This window comes from Phymastichus coffea, unplaced genomic scaffold (assembly GCF_024137745.1).
Source record: "Phymastichus coffea isolate CEN01 unplaced genomic scaffold, Cenicafe_Pcof_1.1 PCOF00013, whole genome shotgun sequence".
NCBI lineage: Eukaryota > Metazoa > Arthropoda > Insecta > Hymenoptera > Eulophidae > Phymastichus > Phymastichus coffea.
In genome coordinates this window covers 4725981-4745325 of record NW_026706824.1, presented here as the reverse complement: position 1 = coordinate 4745325, position 19345 = coordinate 4725981, and the positions used below count along the sequence as shown (strand labels likewise).

General features: G+C 41.7%; 1 protein-coding gene across 14 annotated transcripts in view; it reads left to right on the top strand.

Annotated features, from left to right (window-relative positions):
- Positions 1-19345, top strand: part of LOC131673140 (dopamine receptor 2-like) — a 923047-nt gene that overhangs the window by 834936 nt on the left and 68766 nt on the right. The window contains exon 7 of one of the 14 annotated variants that reach the window (XM_058950994.1): positions 16842-16921. The exons of the other annotated variants lie outside the window; for them this stretch is intronic. Coding sequence (XP_058806977.1) covers positions 16842-16914 — 73 coding nt within the window. The 3' untranslated portion in view covers positions 16915-16921. Of the gene's footprint in view, positions 1-16841; positions 16922-19345 lie in introns of those variants that run through there. 14 annotated transcript variants of the gene reach the window in all.

Here is a 19345-nt window from a genome sequence, read left to right as displayed (position 1 = left end):
GATGTAGATACAATTTGTTATTTAGTTCTTGCACTGCTAAATGTAGATATATGCAGATCATTCTGAGGCAAAAGGCTCTCGACTTCCTTGCCAACCAAATCAACTTCTTTCGCACGATATTGCCTGAGAATTCAAGACAAGATATTTTAAATCACCGATAAACATTTAATACTAAAATTTTAAAAACCAATACAAGTTTTCATTATTATCTGTACTGAGTAAAATACTTTAAATATTTTATCCGCTGTTATTTTGATATGTCCACGGAAAGATAATATGAAAACCATTTAATGTAATTGTAATTCAGTTATTGGACAATATTACTTACACATTTTTTTTGTAAACCTTGGCGCTGACGTGACCGCTGGCGGTTTTTGTTTACACAGCGACGAACGTGTGCGTGAAGCTGTCGGATTTTCAGTTTGTTCGTTGCTTGTGTCCTGAACCGCGTTTCTTGAAATAAACTTTTTATTAACACCGGTTCTTTGCAACAATATATATTATTACGTATAAGTTGAACTTACGAATTGCCATTGCTACTATCAGGCGATATACTTTTATTTCTTTCACGTTTTGCATTGTAATTTCTCATACGTAACAATTCCTGTTGTCGTTTTTCAGCAGCTTTTGCCCGCTTTTCTCTGATTTTCTCGCATTTTGATTGGGCCATAGATATTCTATTATCAATTACCACAATAGTTGAAGAATAGTACTTGACATTCCATACCATTTCTTATAAGATGCTATCACAAAATGGCTATTGAAATCAAACAATTGTAACGGTCCTATATACAGGGTGACCCATTTTAATCTATGGACCCGAATTGCTTCTAAACCACGACATCTGCAAAAAAATGTTTCAGACAAAAGTTGGTCAAGACAAAGGGGGTCATTTGACGGTACCATTAGTTTTGACCTTGAAGTTAATTTTGAAGGTCATTTCAAGGTCAAGATGGTTTTTTCAAATGGGAACCCCTATTTTTGAGTGCGGGTTTGGAAAGAGCGGAAAATTTTAAATCAAAATTGTCTTATGCAAAAATTTTTTTTGTGACCTTGGAAAGGTCAAAAATGAAGGTCAAATGTCTGAAAAAATTATTATTCGTACTTTTTCTAAAATGACGTGGTTTTCTTGGTAATATTACCATTCATAATGCTTGTGAAAGATCAATAAATTCTAAGGGTGTTAATTACTTTGATTAGCTTGACCTTGGCATCAATTTTCAAGGTTATTTGAAGGTCATAACGCATTTTTTGATTGGTAAACCATATTTTTGACTGCAGTCCCTGTTTTATGATATTAGGTCCTAAAAGAATGTTACTTCTTACATGATGATAGAGATTTCTTAGTTTTTTAACCTAATCTTCAGATGGTCATATCAAGGTCAGCTTAGGAATCTTTGTTTGATTGCTGATTCTTCTTCAGACATGAGTGGCTTTTTGTAATACAAGGAAAGCAAAACAAAAGTACTTTTATCTTACTTTTAGCATTACCCGGAAACAACGACGTGGACGTAGTAAGTTCTCTTTATCGTGAGCCCCCTTGCCTCTCACGTCGGGGTGCTAGATTATCGTGAAACCCCTTGCCTCTCACGTCGGGGTGCCAGATTATCGTGAGTCCCCTTGTCTCTCACAATGGCTGCGGTTAACCACGGATAAATTGTTCAAAGTTTTCTCCGTTGGCTTGAAGACACATGCGTACACGTCTTTCAAAACTGTCCACAGTCCTGAGCAATGTTTCTCGAGGAATGGCTGCGCAAGCTGTACGGATTCGCTCCATCATATCCTCCCTCGAGGTTAGCCGTTGTGCAAAAACAACATTTTTCACGTACCCCCACAAGAAAAAGTCAGGTGACGTGAGATCCGGCGAAGAAGCAGGCCATTCAATTGGTCCTCCTCGTCCAATCCACCTGCCATCATAAGGATTATTTAAAAAGTCCTGTACAATACGTGCAAAATGAGGCGCAGCACCATCTTGTTGAAGCCACATTCTTTGTCGCATTGCCAAGTCAACATTTTCCAAGAGACCGGGTAAATGGTCCCTTATCAACGCTAAGTAGCTATGCCTGTCAACATTTTGATCAAAAAAGTAAGGTCCAATAAGATATCCGTTTACGATTCCGCACCAGACCATGAGACTCCATCGATTTTGATGGTCTACAGCTCTAAACCAGTAAGGATTTTCGTGTGACCAATAGTGACAGTTATGTCTGTTCAGCTGCCCGTCGCTATAAAACTTAGCTTCGTCGAAGAAAAGTAAGTATCGAAAAAAATAGGGATCATTTTGTATGGTTTTCAAAGCCCATTGGCAGAAATTAATTCGCGCTAAAATATGAGGCGGCTGTAAGGCTTGCGTTAGAGTGATGTGGTAAGCGTGATAATTTAAATATCTTAAGATTCTCGAAACTGTACTTTGCGGTATACCCGTTTCTCTTTCAATCTGTCGAGTACTAATGTGCGGATCTAAGTGGACAGCTCCGAGAATTGTTAAGGTTCGAACATCATTATCTTCATAATCATGATGACGGCGTTGGCGAACAAGGTGTCCTTCGCGAACTCTTTCAGTTAAGGTTCTTATTGTCATATCAGAAGGGTGTCTTCTATCTGGAAAGCGTACAGCATAAAGTCTTGATGCAGCGGCGAAATTGTTGTGACATTCTCCTAAAATTAATATCATATCAACAATTTGTGTTGGTGGATAATCAGCCATATTACGAAATTTCTTCCGGATCAAGTACAAGAAGTGTGAATAGTGATTTAATAACGAGGTATATTTCAAGGAATAAATAAAATATTACAAATAAATCAATGGCTAACATAAGCTCAATTTTTTTCAATAATACAATTAAAAGTAGTTGAAAAATGATAGTACCACGATAAATTTCGCCATTTAATGAAAATCGGTCAATCTTTGAGCTTTAATATCTCGGAGACAAAAAAGAAAATTTTAAGTACGTTTTAAATCTTGAGTCAGATCCTTCAATCAGTTATTATTTTAATTCGTAATTAATAAAAAGAAATTGTATCAATAAGCTAGGGCCATTCTGTGTTAGATCTTATACATATTTATTGATGCAGCAATATCAAAAATAAATCTAACAGTGGTGAACGCAGTACGAGCGTCAGACTAGGGATTAAGCGATTTTCGAGTGCATTTTAAAGAAACTTGAAACAAAAACTAGCTAGACCAGGTACTGTACTCTGAAAAAAATTCTGAAAACGAAAGGGAACTTCGAACGATTAATCCGTGGCTAATCGAACGTGAGAGGAAAGGGGAATCGAGATAATCTAGCACTCCGACGTGAGAGGCAAGGGGACTCACGATAATCTAGCACCCCGACGTGAGAGGCAAGGGGACTCACGATAATCTAGCATTCGAAAGGAAACAGAACTTACTACGTCCACATCGTTGTTTCCGGATAACGCTAAAAGTAAGATAAAAGAACTTTTGTTTTGCTTTTCTTGTATTACAAAAAGCCACTCATGTCTGAAGAAGAATCAGCAATCAAACAAAGCTTCCTAAATTTACCTTGATATGATCTTCTTAAAGTTAGGTTAAAAAACTAAGAAATCTCTGTCATCATGTAAGAAGTTACATTCTTTTAGGATCTAATATCATAAAACAGGGACTGTAGTCAAAAATATGGTTTACCAATAAAAAATGCGTTATAACTTTCAAATAACCTTGAAAATTGATGCCAAGGTCAAGCTAATCAAAGTAATTAATACCCTTAGAATATATTGATCTTTCACAAGCATTATGAATGGTAATATTACCAAGAAAACCACGTCATTTTAGAAAAAGTACGAATAATCGTTTTTTCAGACATTTGACCTTCATTTTTGACCTTCCCAAGGTCACAGAAACAATTTTTGCATAAGACGGACATCATAATGGTGCCAGAGTGCGTCGTCGGTGGTAAAACTAACAGGCGAGAACAGCGGAGGCGAAGTTAGTGAGATTGCAACCACAGCTTCAGAACGCTGATCGCCAGCAGGTGGATCCAACACACCCGCAACGAGAAGTCGCGACAAGTGATAATAATATCTGACCCGATTCTGTAGCAAGGATATTAGCGGAATTGGCATGTTTGACGCCAGTACAGCGCGCAGAAGTTGCGAGGATGCAACGCCAGGCACGCGAGCTTGTCGTCTGGGAGATAAGCAAGGAAGCAGCTCCAGACAAAGCGCGATAAAGCTAAGGTACCAAAGTCTGTTCATTTGACACAAGGTTTCCTTTTTTTTGTTTCGTGTGAATTTTCTTTTATTTTGTTTGTAACAGCTATAATATTGGTTAGCCGTATTGGTGATATTTTATTTATTTTTTTTATTATGTCGATTTTACCATTTTAATGGCTATTATCTGCTTGCTCTTATGTTCGAGCGAGGAGAGTTGCGACGTGTGACCACGAGTGCTTATGGCTTCCACAGCTTAGCTGCCGGCGAAGCGGAAGCGAGAGAGAAAGAGAGTGATAGCGAGAACGATGAAGATTTTGGGCTAGAAAGAAAGTGAGGAGAGAAGCGGCGCGTGGCGACAAAAGAAAAGGTATGAAGAAAAAAATGGCAGTAAGATGCGAGCTGAAATTCAAAACGACCACTTTATAAACAAGGGCAGACAATAAAAGTTCTTTTGACTGAGCTGAGCGAAACGATCAAGAGTGACCGATTGGTTCTGGAAGGTAGAGGCAACCTCATAGTCAGGACATCGACGTCAGCATCTGAAACTGCCAGACCAGACTGAAGCCATCGAGAGACGCAGCCATTCCACTTCAAATGAGAACTGGCAGCATTGCGGATAGCACCAAGTCGGTACAGGTAATTGCCCGGATACCTCAGCCAGCGGAATTTTGCATTCGCCGACGTCGTCTCTCCGCCAACTAGTCAACGACACCTGGTGAGTCGTTCTCATGAACATTTGTATTTTCTTTCGCGCCAGCTCACGCTCTTCTAAATAAGTCTAAATAAGGATAAATTCAGTCTAGGATAACACGCACGCTGAGCGAATTTGTTCGTGTGTTCTACTAAAATTTGCGCGGTTTGGACTGAGCGGATTACGCTCGCCCATGATTCGCTGTAATAGGGTTTTAAGTATATTTGTGTATAAAGGCGTAATAAAAGGGATCGCCTATTATAATTCAATTATTGTTAGATTTATTTTTGTCACCTTCTCTTATTTGGAGCGATCGGTTAGCCTGACAAAGTCAGCTACGGCTTTCTGTACCGAGACAGAACCCATTAATAATTTTGCAGAGTTCAATCAAAGGCATACGGAGGTTGTCAAGTGTTGTAGGTGTTAGAGTCATATATTTGTTTCAAATGGTGATCAAACATTGAAGCAATCCCCTCCACAGTACTTCGCCCCTAGTGCAAGCAATGACAGCAGAGATCGACTAGTTGCGGATGCGTACGATGTGCAATTTTCTGCGGAAAATAATTAGTTGACAGATTAGTTGATCAACCGTGAGGCGCTAGCACAGAGAATCTGCGCGAGAGACTGACGGGACAAAAGCAAAAATTAGCGCGGGGGCACTATATGGTAACCTCACTGGTCAATTCATTATTCGCAACAAACATTAGGTTTTTTTGCCGCATTCGTCCGGCTCACCTCGGATAAGCTGGAACCGTCTATGCTGATGACCGCTACATCAACGAAAGGCAAGATAATTCATCTCGGATTATAAATCTCTCGCAGGCTTAATCCGACGAGAAGAGAGTGTCGTTTGGATTCAATATGGTTTTTTACGAGATTCCGACAATACCACTCTGTAGCGACTCAAACACACCATATTTATGTGAACATATCGTACGTGTGGTTGCGTACTTACTGGTGTCCCTCGTGGTAGTGTCCTGGAACAAATCCTCTTTGCTATTTGAATAAATGATCTACCTAAAGTACTATTATTTCGTCAATACATGATCTATGCCGATGATATCCAAATTACTATCACTGTTTCCTCTCTGAAATCCTCGATGGTCTTGCTAGAGTGCAACTTGATGCGCAAGCTATTGCTGATTGGGCCAGGCTCAATGGTCTCCAACTTAATGTTGCTAAGACAAATACTATTATGATTGGTACTGAATCCTATATTTCATTTTTAAACTTTAGTTCACTTCGACAGATCACCGTTGATAATAATTCAATACCCTTCTTTCTCTCTCTGTCAGGAGCCTCAGCCTCATAATCTCATCTATACTCCATTGGAAAATTCATGTAAACAGCATCATTGAAAAGGTCTATTTTTATTTAAACTTCCTCAAATTTTACAGAAAATTCCTAGCTATCTCTACGAGAAAATACCTTGTACGAACACTAATTTTTTCTGTCTTTAATTACACTTCTTTAACTTTTCATAAACTAGATAACACTAGATCTAAAGCCCTACAAGTTGCATAATGCATGTGTTTGTTTTGTATCTGATTTTATCCCGTCCGTTCCATCTTCAAACATTGAATCCCATGTAACTTTTCACAGACTTCGACTTGGTTGGCTCTCCCTTGAGACACACCAACACATTTTACTTATTCTTCGCACTTATAAAACTGATATAGACAGAAACGATAAACTCAAGTCTTAGCTTTTTTCACTTTTCATAGTACTTGAGCAGCAGTTCTTTCATCATAAAGTTAAATACGAATCTTTCTCAAATCTTCCGTTTCTCTTAAAGCTACCAGCCATCTTTTTTTTTTTTTTTTTTTATTTAACGTCGCTCTATTTATGCTTCATCAGTGCTAATCAGCGACGGAGGCTTGCAATGTGTTTGAGAATAAAGCACATGAAACTTTTTTCAGTGGTGCTTGTATCAATCAGCAGGAACTGGGAATCGAACCCGGGCCTACCGGGTGCGAGTCCGTCGCCGTACCGACCGAGCCATTGCAGGCCTCACCAGCCATCTTACTTCCATTTAATGTCATAACCTTTACGTTCACTTCAAACTATCTATGCAATCCTGGATCCTATCTTGCCTATAATTTTTCTCCCTTTGATTTACTTCATTAATTATTCCCTTTACCATATCATTTTTTATCTTTATTGCGTTCCCCTTTTGTTCTTTTGGATACTTTTCTTCGGGTATTCTTAAGCTGCTGCTTATACATGCTTATCTATATTTATATATATTTATTATGTTCTCGTTGCCTGTAGGATCACTTGCCTATATGCGTGTTTTTCTCTCCGCTGATTTATGTACAATTATAATTGCGTTTTGCGTGTATTTATTAATACTCTTTTTTATTTTATTAATTTTTTACCTTTTTCACTAATTTTAGTTTTTTTAACTTAATTTTATTTTTATTTATTTTGTTATTCAGTTTAAGTTTTGTTGTTAATTATAAGTTTTCTTACTGCGCTTCTTATTGGTTTTTATTTATTTATTATTTATTATTTTGTTATTTAGTTTTAAGTTCATTTCTTTTAAATTGAGTTTTTCGTAACTTTTATCGCATTATATTTTAATAGTTGTTTTAATGTAAATTTTATGTATTGCGATTTCACTGCCTGTAGCCTACGGAATTATATCCTAAGGTTTAATAAATGCTTAATAAATCAATCTCACGTTTTGTATATTTGGGTGTCGCTTTTTGTATATTTTGTATATTTCATGCCTGTGTGTTGATACAGTTTTATTGGTCTTTGCATCGGTCTTAACGGCCGGACACCTTCTCATAGAACTAAGGGAAATAGAGATTACAGAGCAAGCCGCCGGTAACCGTATTAAATGACTTAGGCTAATTAGTATCTAAACAATCTTTATTCGTTCACTCCACTATATTTCTAGCAAAAGAATCAAATCCCTTTCTATACCATCCATGATTGATTGGTCTGTCTCTATCGGTAACTAAAAATCTATAATTATCGTCTCTCAAATATTTTGAAAAATATTTAAGAAAAATATTTTTTTTTAACTTCTTAAAAGACATATCTAATTTAACATGGTTGCTGTAAATGTTTAATATTCACGTCATCTTGGCGAAATAAAACTAGTAAATTCATATTATCCAAAATGAGATGCTTCGATATGCGATCGTATGATGAACAAAGATAGAAACTATCTACTTTTTTATGTCTTCTCATAGAGGAGATCGCTCTTACGTTGTTCTGCTTTTCAGTGGTTATATTTTCAAAAATCATGATGGAATTTGAATGAGTTTCATCTGGTGAAACAACTGCCTCATGCTCGTTGAATGCATGATAGCGTACGTATATCATCAATGGGTTAATATGAAGCTTTTAAAATTTTATACTTTGGTTGATTAAGGGACGTAGAATAAACATAAACGTTTTCAAATCTAACTCCATTAGGATGTGTGATTAGAGTTAGGAAACAATTAGTTTTCCCACAGTTACTAGGTCCACACAAAACTGCTCGTATACTGGTAGGTAGTAGTTCACCATGTCTTTTTCCTCATTTTTCCGTCTCCACCACACCATAAAAATTTATGGCTTAAACTTAAGCGGTTGCTCTTTGAAATCCATATGGTTTACAAGTCACCGATCGAACAACAAATGAGTCTACTGACTATAAAAAGATTGCTTATATATTTTTAGTTTCATTAAGACTTTGTCTTCTAAAGAGGATAGTTATTCGTTATGAAAGAAAGATTGGTGGTGGCTTAATGAATAAGATCATTAATAACTTACTGTAACGGGGTGAATGCTCCGTCTTTTTATTTCGATTATTTATTCGCGCAATTGTATCGAAGAGCGCGCGGTGTTGTCGAAACGTTCAAATTCATTAATCTTACGATATTTGCTTGACCTGGTACCGGTACCCCGCAGAGGCCAACCCAAATTGGGATGTCAGAAGAGAGACTCAGCCAGGACAGCCAGAGGAAATTCCTAAGACGATCAACCATCTAAGCCTCTCCTCCTGGGCTCGCGTTCGAACATCATCCCACCCTGCGTTCCTGTATTTAGGGATTTCTCCCACGACTCACAGGTCCATCGCTTTGACGTGCCGAGGCACGTCTTCCCATTGCGTTTCGGTCATCCCCGCTCACGCTGGTGGATGTCCGATATTCGAAAGGTTGTGTTCTGATTTTTGCCCGAGTCTCAGATTTCGCTTTCCATGGAAGGCTTTTGTGATTCGTTGATATTGATCTCTGTTCTTTCGATTAATTTTCTGACTTGGGTCAGGGGCGGGGTCTCGCTTAGCCGACAAGGCGACTCCCCAGGCAGTTTTCAATATTCGTGCCAGTCATGCCACTCATTCGAATCAATTTCCGAGACCCAGGCTCAAATCAGGTGTTTTAGCGTTCGAGATTAGCGTTGAAATTGTGTTTTCTCACACAAAGGTGTCGGGCCTTACTCCGGAGCTCGAGGCAAAGAACTTTGGGTGGCTGCTATGACCACGGCCACGACTCTTTACCCACAATAGTGGCACCTACCGATTGCTAGTCGATAGGGAGTAATTTCTTATCTACCCGAATTAAATTCGGATTGCCGGGTCCATTGGTCCTCTGCAACTAGCTCCCGGAGCGGTCTCCCGTCCTCTAAGAGGGCGCGCGGTACCACAATCCTAAGAGATTTCCCCTCAAGTGACTCCCGGATTTTGGCTTTTCTGGGCTCGAGTTGAGCTCTTGGAGTGTGGTAGACTCCGCGTTGAATGTTTGGGCGTTTACAGGCCGCACCTCACCACGTATTGTCATGGTCCGTGTTGTTTGTTTTATTTGGCCGGTTGGCCTATTGCCCTGGGGCAAGCGTTGTGTGTTTTGCCTACTGTTTCGTTACAGAAACAGCGTTTTCAGCCCCACCACGTGAAGGTACACACATCCGCACATGTGATTGCAAGTCTTCGTTCAAATACACATTGCATTCACTTCGGGTCGACTAGCTTTAGTTGCTTGTCGAGGGCAATCGGTAACGCATTTTGTACTTCACCATTTGTATATGCCCGTACACAAAAGAGAGAAGTTTTCGACGTCCTCTCCTAAAACAACGAGTTGTTTGGTTGAGGAGTCTCCGTTCTCTGCTAAGGAAGACAATTACTGTCCGCCGCTTTGACAAAAGATTTTTGCACAAAGTGACCTGGCCAGCCTCAAGGCTGGCCATATGGTGCACTATATGCATCATCCATGTTTTTGCTAAGCGGATTATAATCGAGCTTCCTGAGAGCGTCGTGATTGCAACCGCCGCTATAGATGGACATTACGTGCCCATCATTGGCAGCGTACAGCTACCATTCTTGGTCGGAGAGGTTTCTCATATGATAGACGCCCTAATTCTTAGCGAATCCGAAACGGAATGTACTCTAGGAGGAGATTTCATTCGAACGTTTTCCGCTTGCCTTGACCCAGAGACTAATACCTTACGGGTAAAAGGATGTGACCGACGGGTACCACTCGTTCTCTCGTCTCTGAGGGTAGATCAGTCGCTTGCCTTGTCCTCTTTAGGCATTGAAGAGATTAACCAGGAGCAACGCGCAGAAATCGACCGAATTGTAGAAGAAGTTTTACCTGAAACTCTTCATAGCCACATTGGATGTACGTCATAGATTAAACACGACATAGACGTTGGAAAAGCCCAGCCTATCAAACAAAAATATTACCTAGTATCTCATATTATCGAGATGGAAATGCATACGCAAGTATACAAGATGCTAGAGGCAAATATAATTCGACGCTTGAAAAGCGAATGGTCGAGTCCAGTCGTCATGGTTCGAAAACCCGACGGATCGTATCGCTTTTGCGTTGATTATCGAAAGGTCAATGCGGTATCAAAGGTGAGCGCTTACCCGCTTCCCTATATGGACGTGATCTTGAGAAAGTTGCAGCACGTTAAGTACATTAGCGCACTGGACTGCTCGGGAGCTTTCCATCAGATCCCTTTTACGGAGCGATCGATGCCGATTACCGCTTTTACCGTCCCTGGCCTAGGGTTATACGAATTCGTAAGAATGCCCTATGGAGTTGCAGGAGGACCAGCAACCTTTCAAATGTTAGCGGACATGCTAATTACGCCCGATATGGAGCCTTATGCCTTCGCCTATATCGATGACCTGATTATAGCGACAGAAACCTATGCAGATCATTTGAAATGGATGACGCATATCCTTGAAAGGATTAAAGAAGCAGGGCTAACCATCAACAGAAAAAAATCACGCATCTGTATGACTGAAGTCCGATATTTAGGTGTCCTAGTCAACAGGGACGGGACTCGTCCTGATCCTGAAAGGGTTCGGCCCATTATCGACTATCCACCGCCGAAGAATCTCAAGCAATTGCGTAGGTTTTTAGGAATGGCGTCATGGTATCGGAAGTTCCTGCCCGACTTTGCGAGCATAGCAGATCCGCTTACCACTTCAACTAAGAAAGACACTAAATACGAATGGACAGAGACGAAGCAAGACGCTTTCGAGCGCATAAAAGGCCTGTTCGCTACTGCCACCGTCTTGGCTAGGCCAGACTTTACGGCTCCATTTATTGTAGAATGTGACGCCAGCGATACAGAATTAGGCAGTGTACTGTTGCAGCACGTCGAAGACGAAGACAGAGTACTTTGCTACGCCAGTCGAGCACTCAGTGCCACCGAGCGAAGGCTTTCGGTCACAGAAAGGAAGTGCCTCGCTGTAATATCGAAAAGTTCAGACCGTATATAGAAAGCTATCACTTTACCGTGATAACTGATCATTACAGTCTAAAATAGTTGCGGAACCTAAAACATCCGAACGGCAAGCTAGGACGATGGTCGCTGAGTCTACAGTCCTACAGCTTCGACATCATACATAGAAGAGGAAAACACAACGTAGTTCTAGACGCTTTGTCGCGAATGTACGAAGAGGGTGAAGAAACTACTATCGCTTGCCTAGCTTCGCTTAAAGCGTCTCCGCAAGTCAAGGACCCGTGGTACTTGAAATGGATGCAAAAAGTTCAAGAGAACCCCACTAAACACCCATATTGGAAGTATATAGGAGATAAGTTATATATTTACAAACCAGAAATTATCATGTACGAATTGATGGGTACAGATGAAGATGCTTGGAAGCTAGTACTTCCACGAGAACAGAGAGCTCAAGTCTTATCAGAGTGTCATGATAGTCTTACCGCAGGACATCTAGGGCGCTATAAGACGCAAAAGCAAGCCGCGCTTAAATACTATTGGCCTGGCATACACAGAGATGTAGCTCACTACGTTCGTAACTGCCTCGTTTGGTAACAGACTAAAGTGGAGCAAGTTGCTCCAGAAGGACTGATGGGACGGCACCTAGTCACACGGCCATGGGAAATCGTGGCGGGCAACACTATGGGCCCTTTTCCTAAGTTAGCACAAGGCTATGAGCATCTATTAATCTTCATCGACCTCTTCACTCGCTGGATTGCGTGTGTCCCGATACGCAAAGTCAACGGAAGAGCGATTAGACGCGAGTTGAAAGAGCGAGTATTCCTGCGATTTGGAGTGCCTGATAAGTTTTTATCGGACAATGGGACTCCATTCATAAACAAATTGGTAGACGAGTTCTTGGACTCATTTGGCGTTGTTCACGGCACGTGTGCGCCGTACTCGCCAAAGAGCAACCCAACCGAGAGAGTAAACCGCACGATAAAAACCATGATCAGCGCTTTCATCCAAGAAAATCATACTACCTGGGATGCTCACATCACGGAATTCGCCTTTGCGTATAACACGGCTATTCACGAAGCGACGCGCGCTACCCCAGCTTTTCTCAATTACGGACGGCATCCCGACCTTCCTCACTCTAAGAAGAGAGCGGAAGACAGAGACATGATCCGAAACCTCGAAGCCGCCGCCATAGAGAATTGGCACGCGAGGATGGAAAAACTAGGAGATTTTCACGCAGTAGCACTTGAAAATACGCGAATGGCGCAAGTTCGCCAAGAGAAATATTACAACGTCAAGCGAAGGGACGTAGAATATCGCGTCGAAGATAAGGTATGAGGCAAAAACCGCCTACTTTCCTCGGCCGCAATGAAAATCGCTGCAAAACTAAGCCCGAAATTCGCAGGACCTTTTGTCGTTACAGCTCGCCTAGGAATGAACTCTTACCAGCTTAACACCGAAGAAGGTACTGACATAGGCAAGGTAGCCGTTTGCGATTTACGGCCTTGTCACGACGAAAAGCAATGTTCAAAAATTGACGAGACGGAGGAATGCGAGTCTAACGTGGAAGACTTGGACCTCGATAATTTGTTCGCACCAATCCCTAAAAGCGAAGAGAGCAACGAGCAGAACGAAAAGGAGTTGGCCGATAGCGAACTAACTTTCGACTCAGAACCCTTAACAATAAGAAGGCGTAGCCGACCAAAGGGAAAAAGAAACTTTCCCCACCGACTGTCCCACCGTCGCCAAGGCAGCTTCGCTCAAGACAACACTAACCTTTGCGTTGCTACCCCACTCTCTGCTTCTAGTCTTTCAGCTGCTTCCTAACTAATCTGCTGCTAACCTTTCTACGTCTATGTATTATTCCCGGACTAGATCCCAGCAAATAAGAAAAAAAAAACCATCTTCTTACTTGTATTGACTCTTACAGATGGACGCTACATCAGATGCTTCGGCGGTGAAGAGCCAAGAGGAGCTTCAGGATTTCCAAGCGCTTACCATCGCTTCGATGGAAGACGAGGCGGTCCCAGCAGATAGTCAGACCGCCGAATCGGAAGCGGCCAGCGCTGAAGAGTCACTTCAAGCGGCAGTCCCGCTGGACGTGGAGACTCCCGACACCGAGGAACCAGAGCAGAAAGCGAAGGAGCCCTCCGCTACCCCTCAGGAAGGGACGGAGCCGACCATCAGCGACGGCGCTTCAGCGACGTCACCCGGCCACTCCAGAGATCAAGACGAGCCACCCTCAGGCGAGGTTTATAGGCCATTAGCGCTAGAAGACGCCTGGAAAGAACTGCTCTAGCGTGTCAAGAGCGCTCGCATGGCCCGAATGGTGGCAAACGCCGAGAAGACAGCGACCTTTGGCGAGGCTATGGAATTCATCCAGGCTGCAGGCGCCGAAGGAAAACGCTTGGCAGGAGACTACGCCGATAAAATTCAGCGTGAGCTGGACGTAAAGGCGTACCTCGCTCGCCAACGAACCGACTGGCTCAGGCGCCGCCTCGTTGAGGAGAAGAAACGCGTGCTGGCGGAGACGGTCGACGCTAGACTGCGGGAGGTAGAAAATCTGAGGGATCAGAGAATGCTGGAACGCTCAGCCGAAGACCCCTACCACTGGGTATCCCGACTACAAGGAACCGGTCACCAGTGGGATGAGGAGTCCACTGCTTTCGCGTCACCGCCCCGACCGCGCTCGCCTTCTCCGATGGTGATCGCTCCGCACCCATCCAGACCAAGGTCTAGGCCAAGCGATTTTGCTGAGGGGCCGAGACGACCACCCGGATACTTTGCTCTGCAGCACGTCAACCGTACTAAGCCGTGTGGAAAGTGGGATGGGCCACGACGAGACCTGGTGGGCACGCGTTTCTGCAACCTGTGCCACCTCACCGGCGTCTCAAGGTCCACCGACTGCCTCAATTTCCAGATCCATCCGAGATGGTTATCGGGACAGCTTGAGGCTTATGCCTACATGGACGCCGAGCTCCGCGCCCGTAGAGGATCACAACAAGCGAATACGCTTAAGCGACAACGCGTTTGTGCGATTTCGCTTCTTCTTTTCCCATTTATTTATTTAGTTACCGTTACCAAGATTGTTACGCGAGCGTGCGTGATCCATAGTAAAGGAGCAGCGCCTCAAATCAAAGAAAAGAAAAATATTATATTTTTATCTTACTGTATAAGAAAGAAATCTACTTATATTTTTGTATTAGTAGCGTAAACGCATGAGGAATAAAGTTGTAAGGGAGAAAGAGAGTTCTTTGTCATCCCAAATATCTTTCCATTATGCTACCTTATTATAACGACAGATTGCCCAACTTTTCTTTTGAGGATGCATGAGTTTTCCCTGGAAAATGGAAACGCCTAAAGAGAGAGACCAGGTTTCCAGCTGGTACCCCCCTGGCAACCAGCGTTTGGGGGAGGGGCATATAACGAGTCACATTCTCGTTATGTCTTTCTCTCCCTGCGGTCAGTCTATTTATTAATCATATTTATACCTTACCATGCATTATAATAATTTGTAATTTGTAGCGCAGTTGAAATGTCAGCGAACAAGGTAAGAGTCGAGCCCTACGATCTATACTAGCGATAATCCTTAGCGCGGATGTCGCGGAGAGACCGCGATCGCGAAGAGGAGAGAGAAAGAGAGCGTATAATGGGCAGTTGGCATGCGAGCAGAGACCAGTACGGACGCTAGCTTAGTTTGACAGCAACATCCTTTTCTTTTGGGTTACGAGAGATTACGGAGGAGTAAGCGAATACGCAGTGGCGATTATACAAGCCCGAAGATCGCCAGTGAAGAGCGAAGACTTATAGTGAATGCTGATAGGAATTCCGTCAGCTATAAAACTTAGAAGTGAGAACGCCCGCGGGAGCGTAGGCTAGGAGTAAGCGTGGTCGAGACCTATCGTACGCGCGTTTCTGTCGTTCCAACAACCGACGACAATAGCTGGAAGTACCTGCTCGATTCTTTTCTCTCTCCCTTGGCTCTCTCTCTCTCTCTCTCTCCTATTGCTTGCGAGTTGCATTTGTTACTTTAGCTTTTCGCCCAACCTACTCACTCTGTCATTTTGCTCGGCATTGCGTCTTGCCTCGAGCCGCTGACAAGATCGGCGCGTCGCGTTTTGTTGTCGCCTTGTTCGCTGCCACTCACATTTCGTCGACACGCGCGCTTGCATATTCTCGCGAGTGCCTAAATACACGATCCATATTTACTGAAATCCGCAGTGTCTTATTCCGATACACCTGCCTTATTGCATAACCACTTCGCAGCGAGACTCTTTAGGTTGTCTCTCGCCAAGTGACCTATAGCTCACGACACTCTCCGCGGGCCGAATTTCTACGTAAGGAAGGAGGCAAGCTGATGCAGCTGGACCCAGGCACTATTCGCGCTGGCGCACGGGCTCGCCTGGGATAGCGCGCTTCGCTTTATTAAAACATTAATCCGAGAGAATTATTTATTTATATAGCTGATTTAGCCCGAAAAGAGCTCGAGCTAAAACCCCGTTATACTGTTACGTCTCGTGCATCAACTACGAATAGCTAATGAATGAGACGTTCCAATATGTTGACTGGTGGCTGATTGAGGCTCACAAGTAATGAATAATATACGATGTATGAATAAGAATGAATGTATTTATTTATTATGTTGTACTTACAGTTTTTAGAGTACTTTCAGTATCGTAGATCTCGGTATTTGGATAGGTTCAATAATGAATTTGCACGTTCTCACTTATAATGGATCGCGTATTTATTGAGATCAAATAATGTAGTTTGACAGGTAATAGTTGAATAATTAGCCAAATTGTCGAACAGGCTTGCACGCGACTGTATCGTCGATATGTAGAGTTTATTCGTCAATTGTCGAACTGACGTGTACGGAGTAACGATAATTGCTAATCACCTTTCGGGTGGTTCATCTTATATACATAAATTTGTGCTCAATAAATCGCTGATGTTTCTTGTGTAGTTGAGTAATTTTCTTTTTGAGTTCATTGTGTGTTGTGTAATGCTGAGTATGGTCTTTGTGTTTTGCTGCCGTATCGTTTTCTGGTGGACGTGTATATAGTTTTGATTTTACAAAATTCGGGATTGCACTTTTAAAGAATGTAAATGAGTAAAGATACGTCTTGAGACGTAACAATACTATGTTTTTATTTTTAAGTTATATAAACATTGATATATAAAATAATAGCGTAATTATAACTGTTATTTAATTGTATTTTTGCAAGCAATTTTAATTTTTGCAAGCAATTTAGCAAGTATCTATTTAGTGATAGAAAATATGTTTTTATAGGCACATGATGGATTTCAGCGACACTTGGTGTGGTTACTGTACGAAGAAAAAGTTTGGTTTGATGATTTCTTGAGTGAACGGTAACCTAAATCTTTAACGTTGATCACAGTTCTTTAAAATGAAATAATATTAACATATATTGATGACTCTTTATAAATGTATGTGTGTAAAAGAATAAATCCACTATGCATTAGTCAGCAAAGACCTTAACCAATTTGCTTTCCGAGACCTTTGGCAAAAATAGTAGCTCCAAAGAGAATTTTCCTCATTATTTTCAAAAGCTCGTTGTAAGGTAAAGAGCCACAATCTCATGGAATGACTTGAAAGATTTTTACCTGCCAACGATTTTCGGATTGATTTTTCTACAATAACTAGTTCCATGCATAAAGTGGTTTGAATAGGAATACTGAAGTAATTCTCTCTTCTTTTATAGAAGTAATAGTTATTTCCTTGCGTAACGAGAACGAGCGTTGTGCTTGCTTTCGCCCAGTATTTTTCCTCTTTCCCCTTTCTAGGCAGGGCATTTAGAATGCGCCCAATGCGTGGGTTTTGTTTTCAGCAGACGGAGATCGTCGAGCGAGGCCGAGCCGGCCCGACGCCGCTGAAGTGGGCGACGTTTGGTGTTAGAAAGAGAGGCAGAGAGAGAGGGTCATGCATGCCCCACGGAGGTTTAAACAGGCGTGCGACGCGTAATCAATTAGCGCCTAAGTCATGCGTCACCTAATAAGTAATTCAAGTGGAGATAGAAAAAAAGTCGAAGGAAGCTGTCGATTGCGGTCAAGCGTGCGGACAGTAGAGTACAGTACGCCACCCTAAGAAGCAAGAAGCTAATTTTCTGAACTTACTCTGGGGAGAGACGAGAAGAAGCACACCGAGAAATTGACAGTGCCCTTCACCAATACCTCTGCCAGGAACGCTTCCGGGGAAGAGGCCGGCTAATCATTGATCCTAGCGACGGCCAGCATAACCATCCATAGGGTGCAGCCAGGCCTTCCCAACGTTCGGCGCCGTCAACAAGGTCAAGGCTACTTTTATTCTTTCTCTCTCTCTCTCTCTCTCTTTGGTGGTACGGCGTTTGTGCGAAGATCAGGTAGGTGGCAAGGCGTAAGCGCGCCGGCTACTTGCTGATAATTGCACGACCAGCGTATTAGATTTAGATAGCGATCCGTCAAGACAATCTTTTGTTGGATGATTTCGCCTAGCGTAATTAGGCTAAGTCGGTTTATTGCCAAGGCGGTTACCTGCCGGGCGATACGTTTTGTTGATAGCTAATATTTTGTAAGCACGAATAATTTAAGTTTATTTGTGTTACCGTTTCTTTTTGTGTGTTTGTACATTAGTGCTTAAGGTTTGTACGAGTTTGAGTTAATATAATTTTGATATATGATTTAGTGGTTTTCTGAAACACAATATCAATTTATTTTCTAACCTTTCTCTCCCTCCTCTCTGATTGCTTTGAGCGAAAGCGCCTCACTTGCCTACTCCAAAATTGGTAACGATGAAAATTCGTTACAGTTCGTGGAAATCTCAAAGCCTTGTACGTCTACAACAAACTCCATCTTGACTGACTATACATTAAAAACTTGAATCAGCGTCTTTGATATGCGGCTTGCAATCATACCTTTTACTACCTTTTTTTCTTTCGACGAATGAATTTCTTTTTTTGCTATTAAAATAATACTTATTGCCCTGCCCTCCCCACAATAATTTTTAACCAATATTATTCCCTGACTCGTACTATACATTTGTAACCAATCAGATTCGAATAGCGTTCGATAAAATGTAATCAATTTCCTAGATTTGATCAGTTGGTTAGTTGTATAAGTGTGAACTGTAATGGAATATTATTTACGCGTCTTTATAATTTTACATCATGGCTCAGTATTTTCAGGATACTGCTATTGTATGCATATCACTTTACGAAGACGGTTGATGCCACATTTGATGAATTCGAAAGGTGGTTGAAATTGTGTTCATTGGCTTTGCAGAAAGCTGAGAGACTTGCTCAAACGTCAAAATTAACCATAGGTTACAGACAAACACTGAAGGCAGCTATGTACATATAATTAGAAATGTTTTGCATTTACTCAATATTTATAAAATTAAACTTGTAGCACAGTCCATTACTACGCAACTTATTGCTTTTATTGCAACTTATTGCGTGAAGGAGCTGGGACGTTGCAATCATCATCATTATCATTAGTAAACGAATCTATGAGTGTGGAAATATCCAGTGCTTCACGTAAATGGTAAATGTAGTTGAAGATGCAACAGTTCGTTGGAATGATATTAACAGTGCTTTTAAAGATAGAACCAAGACTGGTGTAGTTAACAATCTGATGCATTTAGATTTGACTATGTTTTTAAGACATGCTTAACAACTGTTTCAGGCTCAAATTGATATAGCCCTAAAGCTACATAATTCTATAAAAGTGAATGTTGTATTAGATGCTGAGCATGCAGTTAGAAAAACTGATGAGGAAATACTCGATGTCAAGCATTTC